This window comes from Dermacentor variabilis, unplaced genomic scaffold (assembly GCF_050947875.1).
Source record: "Dermacentor variabilis isolate Ectoservices unplaced genomic scaffold, ASM5094787v1 scaffold_13, whole genome shotgun sequence".
Lineage (NCBI taxonomy): Eukaryota > Metazoa > Arthropoda > Arachnida > Ixodida > Ixodidae > Dermacentor > Dermacentor variabilis.
Genome location: NW_027460291.1, coordinates 42,757,384 through 42,775,190, shown reverse-complemented (window position 1 = coordinate 42,775,190; position 17,807 = coordinate 42,757,384). Strand labels below are relative to the sequence as shown.

Genomic DNA, 17,807 nt, shown 5'->3' with positions numbered 1-17,807 from the left:
GACACAAAAGGCACTTTAGCGATGCCCCATAAACACTACCTAGCACACGCTGGGCCATGTTCCACAGAGCACTGTCAACCAACGAAAGAAAGCGTTCCGTTCACTACCAAGTTCTTTATGACGAGAGAACTTCATGAGCAACCTGTCATATACCTGTCCCGAAGGGACCAGTCACCCACGGACACACCAAATTGAATTCTGGAGTTTTTACGTGCGCAAACCACGATTTGATTATGAGGCCTGCCGTAGTGAGGGACACCGGATTAATTTTTACCAGCAGGGAATCTTTAACGCACCCCTATTGCACGGGTCACGGGCGTTGTTGCGTTTCGCCCCAGTGGAAATGCGACCGCCGCGGCCTGTACTTGATACGGATAGACGAAATCATTCATTACGGTTTAGAGTGTACTTTTTCTTCAATTCGAACACCTAAAATAAATCCACAGAAGTTACTCGAATAATGTCACTATACATTATTTATGTGCCCAGACAGACACCATTCCCAAGAAAATCTAAAGCAACCCGTTCACTAAATAACCTAGCTGCATTCATTGCTAGTTACAAACTTTACGGCACATAATCATATTGGAAAGTTGACGGGAATCTTCACAAAAGTCTCGTGCCATGTTTTAACATTTCAGAACGGCCACGTAAGCTGAAACACTTGGCCTCGAATCATTTCTCGAATTCAACTGATTACGAGCGCAGCACTACACGGAGCGCGGCTGCCAGAGCCAAGCGTCATGCGACGGAGCCCGGTGGCCTGAAAAGAAGCACTGCCCTCTTCCGCGATTTGGTTCCGGTTGGCACAGTGCGCACCTCCCGATGGGACGCATAGTCACTTCAGCAGCAGGGGCGAGACGGGCAGCTTTATGACGCTGTATACACCGTTTTTTCGTAGGCGCCGCCATATTGTGAACGGAGTGGCGCCGCCTATGAGCAGCGCCATACTGGCTTGGGCGGCAGCGGTGTTTTGCATGGCAGGTCGGCGGTAGTTTCTGACGTTTGTTCTCGCGCTCGTGCGGTCTGTTTAGTATGACGTGCGTGTTCTACGTGGTAAACGGTTCTGTGCGACGTGCTGAAGTGGTTTAAGGCATCATGGCCGGAGTTTCTGCTGGCGTTGAAGTGGACGGAATACGCAGCGCAATGTGTGCGCGCATATTTGAGCCTACAATCAGCCTCGGAGATCAATTGTGTATTTCTGAATGTTCCATTCACTATTGTGAGCTTATTGCAGTATTATCCTCTATTTCTAAGCGGCGGTTTAGGAGTCATGAAGCATACACCACGATCGTAACAGCGTGGGTACCGCTCTGCTGCGATAGGAGCTGTGATGTAAAATTTTGACAAACGTTCAAACTGTTCGCTGCATGTTACATTGCGTGACTACTTGGTTCGATGGATGAGGTTTCCGCCCCTGAATAAAATAGTTTGTGCAAGTAATAGCAGCATAACTTACTGTCTGAATTAAGCTTGTTCAGCAAAGGACTGTTTACGAACTGCGCGAGCGTGCTAAGCAGTGGTAGATGCTAGATTACAGATATATTTGTTCTATATACCACATGGTCCCAACATACGGCATCAGCGGTTATATATCTATGAACGTTGTGCGGAGTGACTATGCCAGGTCGTATTGCGGCATTAGCCCGTTTTCTCTTTCTTTTTCGAGAAAGAGTGTAATAACCGAATTTTTTTTCGGATGTGTTCGTTCCGTTGTCTACAACGCACTCACATGTATTACGGAAATTCGGTCCTCAAAAATAGCCATCGCATTCTTTTTATGCGATACCTCTCATATATTATGGCTGTATACAGGCCAAAAAGGCAATGCCAAAGCGCACAGCTTACATTTGTATCGTGCTACTTCACCAACCGCAGTGATCACTGTGTTGAGCAGCGCCATCGGCCTCATGCAGTAACGCTAGCTTAGACATATAGTAATTTCAAGCCTACTAGACTTGAAATGCGCGAGAACGATACCGGTGCATCACAAATATTTGATAGCGCCTGCTGGTTAGATGTTTCGTGGTTGCCTTAGGTTGGCCGTGCACGAGCACGTGCTCTTATGCTTTGTTTTACTCCCTACGCCAAACAATCAGACAGTGAGCTGGTTGACCATTTAATGCTGGTAATACAGAGACACCTGTTTTCTTTGTTGAATTAAAACCGATATAGGCAAAATAGTTCACAATACGCACCACGACTTATAATGTGCGTACACCGCGGCGTATAAAGCGCGTCACATTTTTGCGCCCCCAAGACATATTTCCTCCTACTGTAGTTACCGATGCACCGAAAGGCTTCCCTGACGACCCTATATGAACGGACATGGCGTAAATTTCACAGAGTAAGGCCTAAAACATTCCGAAATCGTTCCGCAGCACGCGCCAGCAATACTTTCAAGCACCGCCGCGTCGGATCGCCCAAGCCAGAGAGGAGGAAAGGCTCGCCGCACGCCCTATCCTCCTCGCACGATGAAACGGTTTATAAGCCGGCTCCATTTTACGCCGTCCTGCTACGTGAACGTCGATTCGAAGCCAATTAATTCTGTTTGTGTGGCGGATTTGAAATGTTGCAACAGGGAACTAGGCTTTTATGGCGATTTCCTCCACCTTTCCAACATAAACATGTGCAGTTTGTAACTCAATGACTAAAAAAATTAATTACTTTACTTAGTGAATTGATTGGTTGCTCTTCTTTTTTCATGGAAATAGTGTCCATCTGGCACGTAATTAGTGTGTACTGACTTCATATTAGTAACCCTCACGGGCGTTCTTTTTTTTAAGAAACAATTTTCGAAGTAAGAAAAAAAATCTATGGACACTTTGCTGAGCTAAACTGCGATAGGCCAAAGCCTGTCTATGACTGCCTCTGTTGCTGTTGTCTGAACTGTTCTGCGAACGGATGCCACCGTGACCACGAGCATGGGATGCAATCACAGCCATATGGCTGCAAGGTTTGTCGCCGATGTGCGTTGTCCGCGCTGTCCCACGCGCCCATTCGCGCAGCGCTACTGGCATGGAGCCTCCTCTCCTTTCTCCCCTGTCCGGTGATCACTGCTTTCCTGCGTCCATCATGGACTGCGCCCGGACAGTCATGAGCCACTAAAGGCTTACGCTTAATATACTCTTGAGAATGTGCACGCAGTGCCGTTTTAGTTGCACTACTACAAAGCCCCATGCGGTATTCATCCACACCGCGAAAATCTGACAGAAAAGTGCTTCATGACACCACGTGCCAAGTAGCACTTGCATACTGGCGATGCCGACATCCCTAATTTGCTACGCTAGGCTATGGTTCGAGCTCACGCCGTACATTGCGATATAATGTAGAGCCTTAGATTCTGGCGACACCTATAGTTAAAGTCGCCCACGGCTGGCTTGGTGGAAACCGAGCCTGACCTATGGTTACATGTCCTAAAGGAACTCTTGGGCAGTAGTGTTCTGCTAGGCATTGCCGATAAATTACACTAACGAATTACCACGACAGTCGGCGTTACGGCGTGAAAGAAACGCAGGAACGAAACAAAGTTTCCGCGCATATTTTCTCGTGATCTAATAAAATTTGGACAACGCCTGTTGCGCAATAGGTATTTGCTTATCGATAACAAAAACGATGATGTTCGACTCTATAAGAACTAAAGACGAAAGATAATAAATTTCAATGACATTTCTGAGCAAAAATGGTCCGAACATGCGAGTGCACCTTGAAATCCGTGGCGCAATACCAACGTACCCGTGCCGCTCATCGATCGCGAGCTTCAACCAACAAGATATTTCTTGGTCTTTTTCTCAGCTAATAACCAACATTACCTCCCTCCACCCCCCTCACACAGACACAAAAAAAAAGAAATGTCAATGAGGCCATAAAAGTAATTCATTAGTTTAAATGTTGGCTTAAGTGTTCCTTTAGGAGGTACTCTGACGGATGGAAAAAGAAGCAGCACAGCTTCATCACCAATACTCGTTGCTCGTGAAGTTCTGGTCGTCCAGAGCTTGATCAACACAAAGTCCAGCTGAGGATCAATTCACATGAGTCAAACAGGTCGGCAGAATCAAGCTGCAGGTGTTGCCCGTACTTTTTTAAAATTGTTGTTGTTGTTAACGCTGGAGAACAAGTGACTTCGAGTCCGTCGTAGTCATGGTTGTTCTTTAACGAGAACGAGATTAGAATTCAAAACCATTGAAGGCTTTCGAATGGCAATAGTAATTCCAGTAATGGTCTTTTTTTTTGAGGCCGAGGAGTCAAAAAGCCCCAAGTGTCGCACGTGCTTCTCCTGGGGAGCTGGAAAAGTACTTTAGTGGGATTACTGTGCCGTAAACTAGCTAAGAGAACGAGTAGCCTCTGATAGTCTGGAGGTAAGAACGAGGTGAGTGCGGACTCACGATGGTTTTCGTTTGAGAAAGCCTTGTTTTTCAGAGTTGCAGTGAACTGGTCCTGCGTTCTACTTCCATTGCTCAAGGTAACACACGGCGATGTTGTAATTCTTTGCGGAACTATGCTGTTTCCAGTTATTTCTAGCTTTATTGCAATTTCCAGTCTCTCGCCTCCTCCAGCCGATCGTCAATTTGGTATCTCGGTCTCTAGGCTCGGGCAGGTTTTCTTCGCTCGTGGCGCAATTATCAGCGTTCAGATTCCTCGTTCACCACTGCTTCGTCTCCCTCCAGGAAGTGGCGCAAAGGGGTGGGCCACCAGATCCTGTTCAACCTATGCCTGGCGCTTGTCGGAGCCCTGGCCTCGTTCGTGGCGATGGCCACGCTTCCCAAGCACCGTGCCAGCCTGGTCTCCTGCACGTGCGTGGGCGCCGCTCTCCACTACTTCCTGCTCGTGTCCTTCGCCTGGACCTTCGTCGAGTCCCTGCTGCAGTACCTGCGCTTCGTGCGCGTCCTGGGGGCGTACGTGCCCAACCTCGTGCTCAAGGCAGCCTTCGGAGCGTGGGGTCAGTGCTCGCAAATCATCGGGGGAGTATAGGGTGCCTGTGCGCTATACATCTCAACACGTCACGTAGGATGCGAGTTCAACTGCCTGCCTAGCACATGGAACGAGCAGTTTGTCGCTCTAGGCCACCACAACATGCATCCGAACAGGGAGGTGATGCGTATAGGGAGTACTGAAAACAATATTGAGCGCGATACGCAAACTAAGACAAAGGCAGAAACACGTAGGCGAGACCCTATGTAGCCTTGTCGTCTTAGTGTTCATTTCGCGCTCATTAATGTTTTTATTTTTTTTTAGATCAGAAACTTCCCCAGCCAGGAGGAAGACACGTTTTGCCTGTCTGCAGTGCTCGTGTAATTTTTCAACGAACGACGTGCGCTTGTTGACTGCAGCAGGCGCATGGACAAACAAAACAGTTGCACTCAAATTTCGTCGTCGGTCTGTACCTGTGTCACAGTGTATCACTCGGTGCCGTGGTGGCTCCCCATGCTTGCACAGTGACGGTGCTAATGCGGCTGTTTTGCTTGCGCTGGATGCTTTGTCCGTGTAAAACACGCAAAAGAGATCTGCACTGCAGACATGCGGACGCGTAGGGGCGTCACTTTTGATACTTCACAGTTTTCTTTGGAGCTCGCAAGAGCATAGCCGCGTCTCAACGGCTGTAGGTCGTGTTTCTGTGTGCATTCTTGAACCTTTGATTTTCTTTGTTCTTCATGACAGAGCAAATACACAAGGTCGAGCCGACTGTAAATGAACCAGCTTAGAGCGAACTTTAGCTTTTGTAGGAACATTTCGATGTCGGCCGACAGACCTCGCAAGAAGGCTGCAGGAGATTTTCCAAATATACCGGCAAAGTCTTCGCGCCAGCTGGGTTACGATGAAAGGAAAGTAGGAGATGCGTGGCCGTTCATGGCTGTGGAACCCATAAGCCGGGACACGCATTGAAACGTAGCCAGCGCGCACACGCCTGAAGTCGGCTGGAAAGAATCGAGCATTCGCAAAGGAGCGCTTTGCAAGGAAGCACTTTTGCAGTGATATTAAGGGTTGTTCAAATGCGAAATGACACTTCTCATGCCACACATTAAACACCTCCGTGCCAATATCTTCCCAGTTCTCGCATTTCCTCCCTTTTTAAAAAAATTATCTTTAGCTGACTCATGAGGAGCATCGGATCGTTTCCTTGTTGTTTATTTCAGGTTTCGATATGGCGTCGGCTCACGTCTACCGTCGGCATCACATCACTTAATATTCGCACAACTCAATTCATTATAGCAGAGTTAACGTCTTCTTTATTGTAGCCAGAAGATGAACACGAACTTCAAGGAATAAAATTCTACGATGTAGTTCGGGCAGCAAATTTAGCGCGCTGCATATTCGCCAAGCAAGAACGGTGGCATTTTGAGAGCTTGATGAACATGACGATTTTTTTGCCAGCACATTGCTAATAATGCCAAGGAAGAAATTCTAAGCCATACGCGGTGCACGAATTAAATGAACCTCTGAAAGCACCATAAAACTTGTTATTTATATTGTGCAGCAACTTATAACGATATCAAAAAGAACGAAAAATTCGGTTGTTATAACCGATTATCGCTATATCTGGACTCATAAAAAAAAAAAAAAAAGTGCCGAATATACCTTTGTAGCTCCGCAACCAAATTTGCCACTTACGATAAAAAAAATTGACGTTGTAGAAACAAAGCTGTGAAAAATTAAACGCTTATTTTAACCTCCAAACAGCGTGTAGAGCGTTAGGCGCGCTGAAATAGTCTGAAATCTGCACTTGCTTTCACGGAACTTTCAGGCTCACAACCGCAGTGTGCATAGCGTCCAGCGGCTGCGTGAACACTGGCGGTTATAATTTAGCGTGCATCAAATCGGTGAGCGACTCTATCGACGACATTGCATCTTGCGTGAACATTGGGGTCGGTGTTAGAGACGGGCCACGTATTGTCAATCTCGCCGTCGCTGCCGCTGCTGTCGTCGCCTCCGACGCACAACGCCGCCGTTTGTCGCGACAACGATCGCCCCATCTGAGATTCTTCGCCGAACGAGGCAGCGCTACCTGCGCACTCAGAAACTCCTCCGTCGAAGCACCCCGTATCTTATGGCCAGTAGCGAAGTGCTCCCAGAGTTCGGTTCTAGCCTTCATAATCGTGCCGCTCGCCGTTATCCGATTCGTCGATATCGTAGACTGCGCGAGCTCGTGTACTTTGAGTCTTGGACAACTTGCAGCTTCGTCTCAAACGACACAGCTTTGCGCTTTGTCGCTGCACTTACCGCTGCTCCTGCGGCGTGTTTCTGCTATCGCTGATGAAGAGAGGGAGATTGTAAAAAAGGACCCCAAGCGCGGATCGCCTTTTTATTACAATTTATTTCCCCCTTATTCGACGCTCGCCCACAACGCGGACGCAAAGCAGGTGGCGCCATCTTGCGGCACGCTGCACTAACTTGCGATGCTTTCCGTAGGTTTCGCAATGGGCGCGCTGGCAGATACGCTGCGCGGTAATCGCGGTGATGCGAACTCGCTAAGACAAACTTTTCACCCCGTCTCGCTTAGGGGGAACTTAGCAAAGTAAATTTCACGATTACTCTGCATGGAAAACGCCGCCCAAAAGGTAGAATTTCGATCGTTATATCCGATATGCGGTGAATAACATATCGTTATGTTTTTTTTCTCATAGCCCTAATACAAAGTTCATATTCTGAAGCCGACTCAGCGTTATAACCGATATGTTGTTATATGTGGTATCGCTAAAGTGGACTGCAGTAGAATAGTGTGCTGAAGATTGCATCAACAATATCATCCAGCGAGAACTGAATTGGTAACTGAGCTTGAGGATCGTTCCAGAGACGTATAATAAAAAAAGAAAAAAAAGATGTAATCGTCAGTAAGAGTTATCAACAGCTTTATAAGTCTAAGGTTATGCGCATGCTTTAAAGCAGGCGCAGTTGGCTATTTTTGACAATAATTTCAACCACCATATCATTATATACGCTAGTTATGAGTGCTCATTTGTGGTATTAACACTGGACTCGCAATTAAATTACGTAAAGTACATTACTCACTTAAAACGCAAGTTAGGCACCTGACGTCATAATACTACTCAAGGTCGATTCTCTTTCAGTACACCAACCTTTCTTACACTATACTATGCATTTATGAAAAGTGCGATTATTATTTTATGACAAGATGTATAACAAGATTTAACTTTGCTACAACGTTTACAGAACCAAGCTACCGTAATCTGAAACTTCAGCCCATTCTATAGTAATGCTTCTGTGCTCCTTTATGAACACAGACTAGTGTGATTATCAGATTAGTTAATTATATTCTTTGGATCACCTTTTTCAGGGCACTTAACGACCTTATTCATGTCAACATTTTCTGCGAGTCCTCTTTCGTTAACACACATCATGCTAACTTGCTACCTATCACAATTTATTTTACCGAAGACATGAACTAATTACGAAAAACACGATGCATAGTTTTCAGCTTTATCCTTTTGGATAACCTCCCGTTATACACCGGCCGGGTGTTTCAGCGAACACTTTCAAAACTTTTTTAAAGATGGCCTGTACATGGCAGGTAGCAAAATTATAGTCCATGAACTGGTCTACTCGAAGAGGCGGAAAAAATTGAAATGCAGAATCGACTAATTAAACAAAATCACAAATTATGTTTTTAACTTACTACCTTATGAAACATATTGCAACTTATAAGTTCGCAAGGCGGATCCACTTGGAACGAATTATCAGGATGACACCGGTTTCGAGGTATTGATTCCCAAACTTTGCGGAGAAATGCATCAGCGTTCTCTTACTTTGGTGCTTCAATACCTAAAACGACGTTTTGTTAAGTGGAACGACAGTGCATTTTCCCCGCAACTTTGACGGTGCATATCTAGTGAATGGTGAGATACAATTCTTTTCAAGTGATTATGCCTTGCGGTCTCACCCGCTACAATCTGTAAATTGCAGCATGTGCCATAAGGTAATTAGTAATCGCTTAATTAGTGTTTTTTATTGATTAGTCGAATATGCATTTCAATTTTTTTTCAAGTAATGTCCGCCTCTTCGAGTATACCAGCTCACGGACTAGAATTGTGTTATCTGCCACATGCAATTTCTAAGAACCTTTAAAATTCTTCGCTGAAACAAACACCTTTTCTATTATGTTGTCCCCATAGTTATGTACTTCTAAACAATTGTTTTATTTTCGGTTAAATAGCTAACATTTGATGCGTGGTGCATAATATTTCACTTGCTAATCCCGTATTCATACTTTTGAGTGTTGACATTACTTTATGTATTTTTGTGAGTTTCTAATCGCTGGCATATTTCTTATGTAGTTTGTAGCTTTTTGTTATTATTTGTTATTGTAGCAGCACACACTTCCATTGTTAGTCTACTCAAATTTTGTGCTTTATCTTTGCTGCTTTTAAAATGTACTGCACCATTCACTTATAGACAAGAAGTCCCCACGCAGCTTCACGAATTGGGAGCTCCTCCGGAATATTCCAATAGGAAGGCACAAAACTGGCTGACCTGAATAAACTGAAACTGAAATTACGTAAGATTTATTGTTGAGGATGAAGCGCTACTCGTATACAGCTTGATCACTTGATGAATTGTTTTGAGCGCAAGTCTAATTCTTCTTTTATGGCAAGGACTTTTTGAGCGGGGTTTTGTTACACGTCGGCTCGACTGTCTTGCATGTTTCCAAAACCTTTCGAGGATCTATTTTGAACTTCAAAATAAAATGAGCCTCAATTTTCTCTCTTAGAAACAATTAGGCAAACCTCCGAGCCATCACGCACTTCTCGTTGCGCAACTGCAAATGCATCTGCGTAGTGCGATAGCACATTGCCTTAGCAAATAGTATGTTACAAATCTCAATGGACGGGTTATTTTGGCGACTGTACTGCCATGGATGAAAACAGAAAGACATGAACGTTATGATCAATAAGTCGCACACAATGTGTGCTGCCTGTCCGCAATACACCTTCAGCCCTTTTTTTTCTCCTTTGTTCTTTAGGTGCTCCAATGCTGGTCATACTGTGCGTGCTCATAGTGAACCCTACGCAGTATCACAAACGGAAAGACTTGTAAGTATGGGAGTCAGGAAAACATTTCTCTGATCTATGCAAATGCGCTTCTAGCAGCACTACTTAGAGACCCATTCAAGGTGCGGCCTCCCTGGCGCCGAAAACGCGCGCGGCATACCGCGCGTTTCAAATTCAGGATTCGCCTCAATTCGAAGAGAGAAAGAGCTAAATTCGTCAAGAAGAAACAGGTCAACCTAGAGGCAGTAAGGGTAAAAGCAGACAAATTCAGGCTGGTACTTGCAAACAAATGTGCTGCCTTGGAACAGAAAGATGATCATGACATAGAGCTAATGAGTGAAACCGTGACTAGGTTGGCTTCATAGGCAGCATTTGAAGTGGGAGGCAAGGCACCAAGGCAACCAGTAGGCAAGCTCTCCCAAATAACAAAGGACCTAATAAAGAAACGACAAAAATGATAGTGTCCAACTCAAGAGATGGGATAGAATTCACGTAACTGTCAAAAGTGATCCACAATGCGAAAATAAAGGATATTCGAAACTATAACGCCATAAAGACTGAAGAAGCCGTAAAAAATGGACGCAGCCTGAAATCGGTAAGAAAGAAACTTGGCATAGGACAAACTAAGATGTATGCACTGAAATATAAGCAGGGTAATATCATCAGCGATCTCGAAGATATAGTAAAAGCAGCGGAAGAATTCTATACTGACCTGTACAGTACCCGGAGGAGTCAGGATACCTAAATTAGAAACAGTAATGAACAGGATACAGGAACTCCTCCTATAACTAGCGATGAAGTCAGAAGGGCCTTGCAAGGCATGAAACGAGGAAGACCGGCAGGAGAAGATGGAATAACAGTCGATTTAGTCAAAGATAGAGGAGACATAATGCTTGAAAAACTGGCGGCTCTTTATACGAAGTGTCTATCGACTGCAAGGGTCCCAGAAAACTGGAAGAATGCAAACATTATACTAATCCACAAAAAGGGAGACGTTAAAGAATACAAAAATTATAGGCCCCCTTAGCTTACTCCAAGTATTATATAAAATATTTACCAAAGTATCCTCCAATAGAATAAGGGCAACACTAGACTTTAATAAACCAAGAGAACAGGCTGGCTTCAGGAAGGGATACTCTACAATGGATCACATCCATGCCATCAATCAGGTTATCGAGAAATCCGCAGAGTACAGTAAGCCTCTCTATATGGCTTTCATAGATTACGAAAAAGGCATTTGATTCAGTAGAGATACCAGCAGTCATAGAGGCATTACATAATCAAGGAGTACAGAACGCTTACGTAAATACCTTGGAAAATATCTACAGGGGTTCTACAGCTACGTTAATTCTACACAAGAAAAGCAGGAAGATACCTATAAAGAAAGGGGTCAGACAGGGAGACACAATCTCTCCAATGCTATTCCCTGCATGCTTAGAAGAAGTATTCAAGCTATTAAACTGGGAAGGCTTAGGAGTAAGGATTGACGGCGAATATCTCAGCAACCTCCAGTTTGCCGATGACATTGTTCTATTCAGCAACAATGCAGCCGAGTTACAACAAATGATTGAGGACCTTAACGGAGAAGGTGTAAAAGTCGGGTTGAAGATTAATATGCAGAAGGCAAGATAATGATAAATAGCCGGGCAAAGGAACAAGAGTTCAGCATAGCCAGTCGGCCTCTAGGGTCTGTGAAGGAGTACTTTTACCTAGGTCGATTAATCACAGGGAACCCTGATCGTGAGAAGGAAATTCACAGAAGAATAAAAATGGCTTGGATCGCACACGGCAGACATTGCCAGCTCCTGACTGGAACATTACCATTATCATTGAAGAGGAAGGCGTACAATCAGTGAATTTTACCAGTGCTGACATATGGGGCAGAAGCTTGAGAACAAGTTAAGGACCGCGCAAAGAGCGATGGGACGAAGATTGCTAGGCATAACGTTAAGACACAGAAATAGAGCAAACGGGTATAGACGATATTCTAATTGACATCAATAGGAAAAAAATGGAGCTGGGCAGGTGATGTAATGCGCCGGTAAGATAACCCTTGGACCGTTAGGGTTATAGAATGGGTACCAAGAGAAGGAAAACGCAATCGAAGGAGACAAAAAACTAGATGGAGCGATGGAATTAGGAAATTCGCGGGCTCTAGTTAGAATCTGTTGGCGCAGGACAGGGGTAATTGGAGATCGCAGGGAGAGGCCTTCGTCCTGCAGTGCACGTAAAACAGGCTGATGATGATGATGATAATGATGATGATCCCGCGCGTTGTCGAACGTTCGCCGAGAAAACTGACAAGCGGTAAAATTTTCCTGTCCTGCTGCGGAGCGAATAAATCTAGGGGCGTTTTTCTTTTTGCAGCATAACGTTCGCCGTCGATCGGGGAGAAAGTGAGGAACGGTCGATTCTTTCACGTGGCCAAACCAGTCAAATGCCGCGAGCAACTACGCCCTCCCCTTTCAGCATCACTGATCTTAGCCACAGTGATTACAGCTTAGAGCGAATTGCTGGTCTGAGGCTACGGCAAAGACCCAAGTGTGGCCATGCCAATGCTGACGCGTTCTGCCTCCTGCGGCATGCCGCGTGCGCAATTTACCAGCTAGTGCTGATGTACCTTTACGCTGTGCCCTGGTTTCCAGGTGACTTGTTCTGTAGAAAAAAATTACATCGCAGAAACGGTGGCGAACTGTGTACGCTTACTTGTACCTTTCCCTCGCTCCTTTCCCCACGCGTGGTCTACCATGAGCAGCTGCTGGCTGGAAGCTGAGGCCCTGCTCTACAGCTTCCTCTTGCCCGTCGGGCTGATCCTGGCGGCCAACGTGATGGTGTTCGGCGTGGTCGTGTTCAGCATCTACTGCCGCCGCCAGAAAGGACTGCGCAGCACTCAGAGCCAGGTGGAGCTGGCCAAGGCACAGCTCCGCGCCACCATATGCATCGTCTTCCTCCTGGGTAAGTAGACACCTTTCTGTAGCACGTGTAGCAGATTGAGCAACAGAATGGTGCGTCAGGAGTTTTTCATGTTGCTCTACAATTTTCGCATTGACACTCTTTATCTAATTATAATATTTTTAAAGTTGGTTAATTAATCAGGACTAATTATGTAATTAGGCAGAATGCAAGAAATAATCTGAGTATTCCAAGCAACGGCAAACAGGATTACCTTGGTTCTGTCCAGCCACGTGGCATTTGGATATTTTCAGATCTCCCGGTCCATGATAGTTTCTTTTAATAAAATCATAAGAAGCCAAAAAACAATGACACCAAGGACGACATAGGGGAAATTACTCGTAATTACTAATTGAATTAAAGAAATGATAAATTGATGGAAATAAGTAGATGAAAAAACTCAGTGTCCTTCCACTCTGTGAAGAAGGATGACCAGGGAAGCTGTGTATGTGGGCCCCTTAATGGCGAACTGCACCTCGAGCCGACGCGGGTCGGCCCGGTATTGCACTATCTTCGGGATCGGCCCACGTGCGGGGAGTGCTTAACGCCTGCTTCACCTCAGCCGCGGGTCGGCCCGGTATTGCACTATCTTCGGGATCGGCCCACGTGCGGGGAGTGCTTAACGCCTGCTTCACCTCGGGCGCGGGTCGGCCCGGTATTGCACTATCTTCGGGATCGGCCCACGTGCGGGGAGTGCTTAACGCCTGCTTCACCTCAGCCGCGGGTCGGCCCGGTATTGCACTATCTTCGGGATCGGCCCACGTGCGGGGAGTGCTTAACGCCTGCTTCACCTCGGGCGCGGGTCGGCCCGGTATTGCACTATCTTCGGGATCGGCCCACGTGCGGGGAGTGCTTAACGCCTGCTTCACCTCGGGCGCGGGTCGGCCCGGTATTGCACTATCTTCGGGATCGGCCCACGTGCGGGGAGTGCTTAACGCCTGCTTCACCTCAGCCGCGGGTCGGCCCGGTATTGCACTATCTTCGGGATCGGCCCACGTGCGGGGAGTGCTTAACGCCTGCTTCACCTCGGGCGCGGGTCGGCCCGGTATTGCACTATCTTCGGGATCGGCCCACGTGCGGGGAGTGCTTAACGCCTGCTTCACCTCGGGCGCGGGTCGGCCCGGTATTGCACTATCTTCGGGATCGGCCCACGTGCGGGGAGTGCTTAACGCCTGCTTCACCTCAGCCGCGGGTCGGCCCGGTATTGCACTATCTTCGGGATCGGCCCACGTGCGGGGAGTGCTTAACGCCTGCTTCACCTCGGGCGCGGGTCGGCCCGGTATTGCACTATCTTCGGGATCGGCCCACGTGCGGGGAGTGCTTAACGCCTGCTTCACCTCGGGCGCGGGTCGGCCCGGTATTGCACTATCTTCGGGATCGGCCCACGTGCGGGGAGTGCTTAACGCCTGCTTCACCTCAGCCGCGGGTCGGGCCGGTATTGCACTATCTTCGGAATCGGCCCACGTGTGGAGAGTACTTAAAGAGACACTAAAGTGAAAAAGGATTTCTTCTGCATCTGTAAATTACCGTTCTACAACACCAAAAACACCACTCTTACAACGATAAGACATTTGGTAAGCCAGAAAAAGCGCGAGAACGAAATACAGATGGCGACGCCTACTTATGTTCCCGCACCTGGGGGCTGGGACGTCATGGATTTTGATGACATCTTCTAGGGCCTACTAATTACATATAGCGGTACAGATTGACTACATTGTATTCTAAAGGAACCAAATATTAAACATGGCAAGTTTCGGGAACCTTTATTCAGCCAACGCGGCCCAAATGCGAAAACCTACTTTAGAATCCCTGACGTCACGCTGACGTACCGGCGCTGGGGTTTCGGCGCGAAATTCAAATACTGATACTTAGACCTTCATTTTCTAATCTAATAATCAAAATATTTTTCTGAAATAACTACCTGCAGGGTTCTCAAACAATGCTTCATTAGACTAAACTTATTTATTGTTTCGCTTTAGTGTCCCTTTAACGCCTGCTTCACCTCGGGCGCGGGTCCGGCCGGTATTGCACTATCTTCCGCATGGGCCCACGTGCGGGCAGTGCTTGACGCCTGTGTCACCTCTGCCGCGGGTCGGGCCGGTATTGCACTATCTTCGGGATCGGCCTACGTGTGGGGAGTGCTTAACGCATGCTTCACCTCAGCTCTGGGGCTGGGCCCGGTGTTGCACTAACTTCGGTTTCGTCCCACGTGTGGGGAGTGCTTAACGCCTGCTTCACCTCTGTGGCGGGTCGGCCTGGCATTGCACTATCTCCGGGATCGGCCCACGATTAGGGAGGTTTTTTTTTTTTACTACGCGAAAACTTCCTTGGATGGTAAAGGTATACACCTTCGCTGTAAGAACTTGCTGCATGTGGGGAACGATCCCACGTCATCGCATTACGCGTGCGAGGCTCTGCCGGTTGAGCTACCACGGCGTCGTTTCCCATCCACTTTCTTGGGTATTTATGTTTTATTACTAGAACTACCCCTGGGAGTATTAGCCAGCGCCACCTCTCACGAGCCTTGGCGGCGGATGGGAACATCCTTTCTGCCGCAGGCGTCATGCGTACGTGATCTTTTTGGGTGAAGAAAACTGGTCTGTAAACCCACGCATGCTACATATATATACAGGATGTCCCAGCTAACTTGGACCAATATTTTGAAAAAAACCTATGCGTTCTTCAGAACAGAAATCGCGTGGATGTTGTTAGCGTTTATCTAAACTTACAGTACCACTTTTTGCTAGTATTCTATTGAGTAATTAGCCGAGATAATTTTAATTGACTTTTTAAATATAGCTTGAAACGTTCAGGCGTCAATAATAAATTCGTGGAGCTTCACATATATTGCCTAACCCAGGTACTTCCAACGAGATCGACTTAGCGTGGCCGTTTTTATTCGGGACAAACGAAAGCCCGCGGAGTTTAAAATATACAACGTGACAGCGCGCTTTGTGCGCCTGTATGCGTCGCGATTACAGCGCTCTCATGAGCGATTTGTAAAAACATCTCCAGCGCTGCGCCTTCCCTTCACTTATGAGAAAGGGCTTCAACCTTTGCTCGGCTCCTACATTACAGGCAGCGGCTGGCGACGGCGCTCCGAAAAAGCGCTTCGTCAGCAGCCGCTCGCACTCATATCGCCGAAGAACATGCCGTCATCAGCCGTTCGTTCCGATATGACGAGAAGAGCAATTTTTTTTCCAGCGTTCAAGTTAACGCGGAATAGAAAAAAAATGCACACAAAACATGCATCATACATCTGGAACCTGTGCGAGAGAGAGCATCATTTCTTACAACACCGCTTTTCTTCCAAGCTGTGCCAGCGGCTAGATGCATGTGAGCTCGACTGTCTATTACTGTTGTGCCGCGCAGCCGTTTCGAAAAATTTGCAGTGCCTAAAGCATGCCGTACTCAAGCGAGCAGAAGGCGAACATGGTCTTAGCCTTGGGAGCGGCACGGGGCGACAAGAGGAAAGCTGCCAAGGTATAGCGAAATTGGCAATGTGGGGGAAGACCTAGCGCAAACACAATTATGAGGAGTTTATTGACGCTGAAAGAAACAGGTAGCCTCAAGAAGACGCCGCACAGAAAGGGGGCCATCAGTGAAGAGGCTGAAGGAAACAGTTTGGCTTTCATAACTGCATACCCTGATTCAGCGTGCCCGATGTGAGTGGTGAGGTCGGCATTTCAGTCTTCAGTGTCAAGAGTTCTTAGGAAGGCTGAAATGCATCCGCATCACCTCCGACTGCATCAAAAGCTGCAAAAAAGAGACTTTCAATGGCGGCCTGATTTCTCAAATTGGATCCTTGTGAAGAGTGACGAAATACCGGATTTTGTTCATAAAGTGCTCTGGATATATGAGGCAACCTTCTTCAAAAATTGTCAACATCCATAATGCACATTACTGGAGCGATACGAACCCGTATTGGGTGGCGCAGACAAGACACCAGTACCAATGGTCATTCAGTGTGTGGTGCGGTATCTTTGACGGAAGAATAGTTGGCCCCATATTTTGACCACATGCTCACTGCTCAGCGGTACATGAACGACATTTTGGAAGGCCCAGTCGAAGATTTTCGCTGTGATCTTCCTCTTGCGTTTTTAAAGCGACCTTGGTATCAGCACGACGGTGCACCAGCTCACAGCAGCGTCCTTGTCCGAGCCTGGCTTGACGAAGCCTGCAAATGCCAGTGGGTCAGGCGGCATGGACCAGTGGCATGGCCTGCAAGGTCACCGGACTTGACACCTCTTCTTGTGGGGACATATGAAAGACCGAGTGTGCCGCAAACCTACAACTACACCAGAAGCGCTAAAGGCAGAGATTGCTGAGGCCTGCAGCGAGATACCGTCCTGCGTCATCAAAAAAGCTACATCAGACGTGCTGAAAAGGTGCCAATACTGGATTATGGCAGAGGGCGACTTGTTTGAACACATTCTTTAGACAGACATCACAGCGAATAAAGCTCTACAACCCTTATCCATGAAAAGAGCCATCTGTGTGAAACTTTTGTACGACGTGGAAAAGGCACGTAAGTTATACGAAATTACAAATTCTCTGCCGACAAGCAATGGACAAGAAGCTAAGAAGCAACCTTCCGTGTCAGTTTACAATTCTTCCTTTTGTGACAACCAGTGTAATTCACACGACGTTATCAAGGTTTTTATAATGCCTGTTTGCTTGTTGCGGTCTTCCTCCCAGATTCGAACTGATGAGCTTGTCATTTTCCCCTCCGTACGTATGCATTCTGCTAGCGTGAAAGTGCAATTATCGCCGCAGAAACGGGAGCCGCACTGTATTTCAACTGCCACCCCAACTCACTGGCGTTTATCTCGGAACCAACCACAGCGTGAA

General features: G+C 46.9%; 1 protein-coding gene across 1 annotated transcript in view; it reads left to right on the top strand.

The window, feature by feature from the left end:
* LOC142566758 (uncharacterized) overlaps positions 1-17,807 on the top strand; it is a 170,737-nt gene that overhangs the window by 140,866 nt on the left and 12,064 nt on the right. The window contains exons 26-28 of the mRNA XM_075677648.1: positions 4,668-4,939; positions 9,977-10,046; positions 12,760-12,959. Coding sequence (XP_075533763.1) covers positions 4,668-4,939; positions 9,977-10,046; positions 12,760-12,959 — 542 coding nt within the window. The remainder of the gene's footprint in view (positions 1-4,667; positions 4,940-9,976; positions 10,047-12,759; positions 12,960-17,807) is intronic.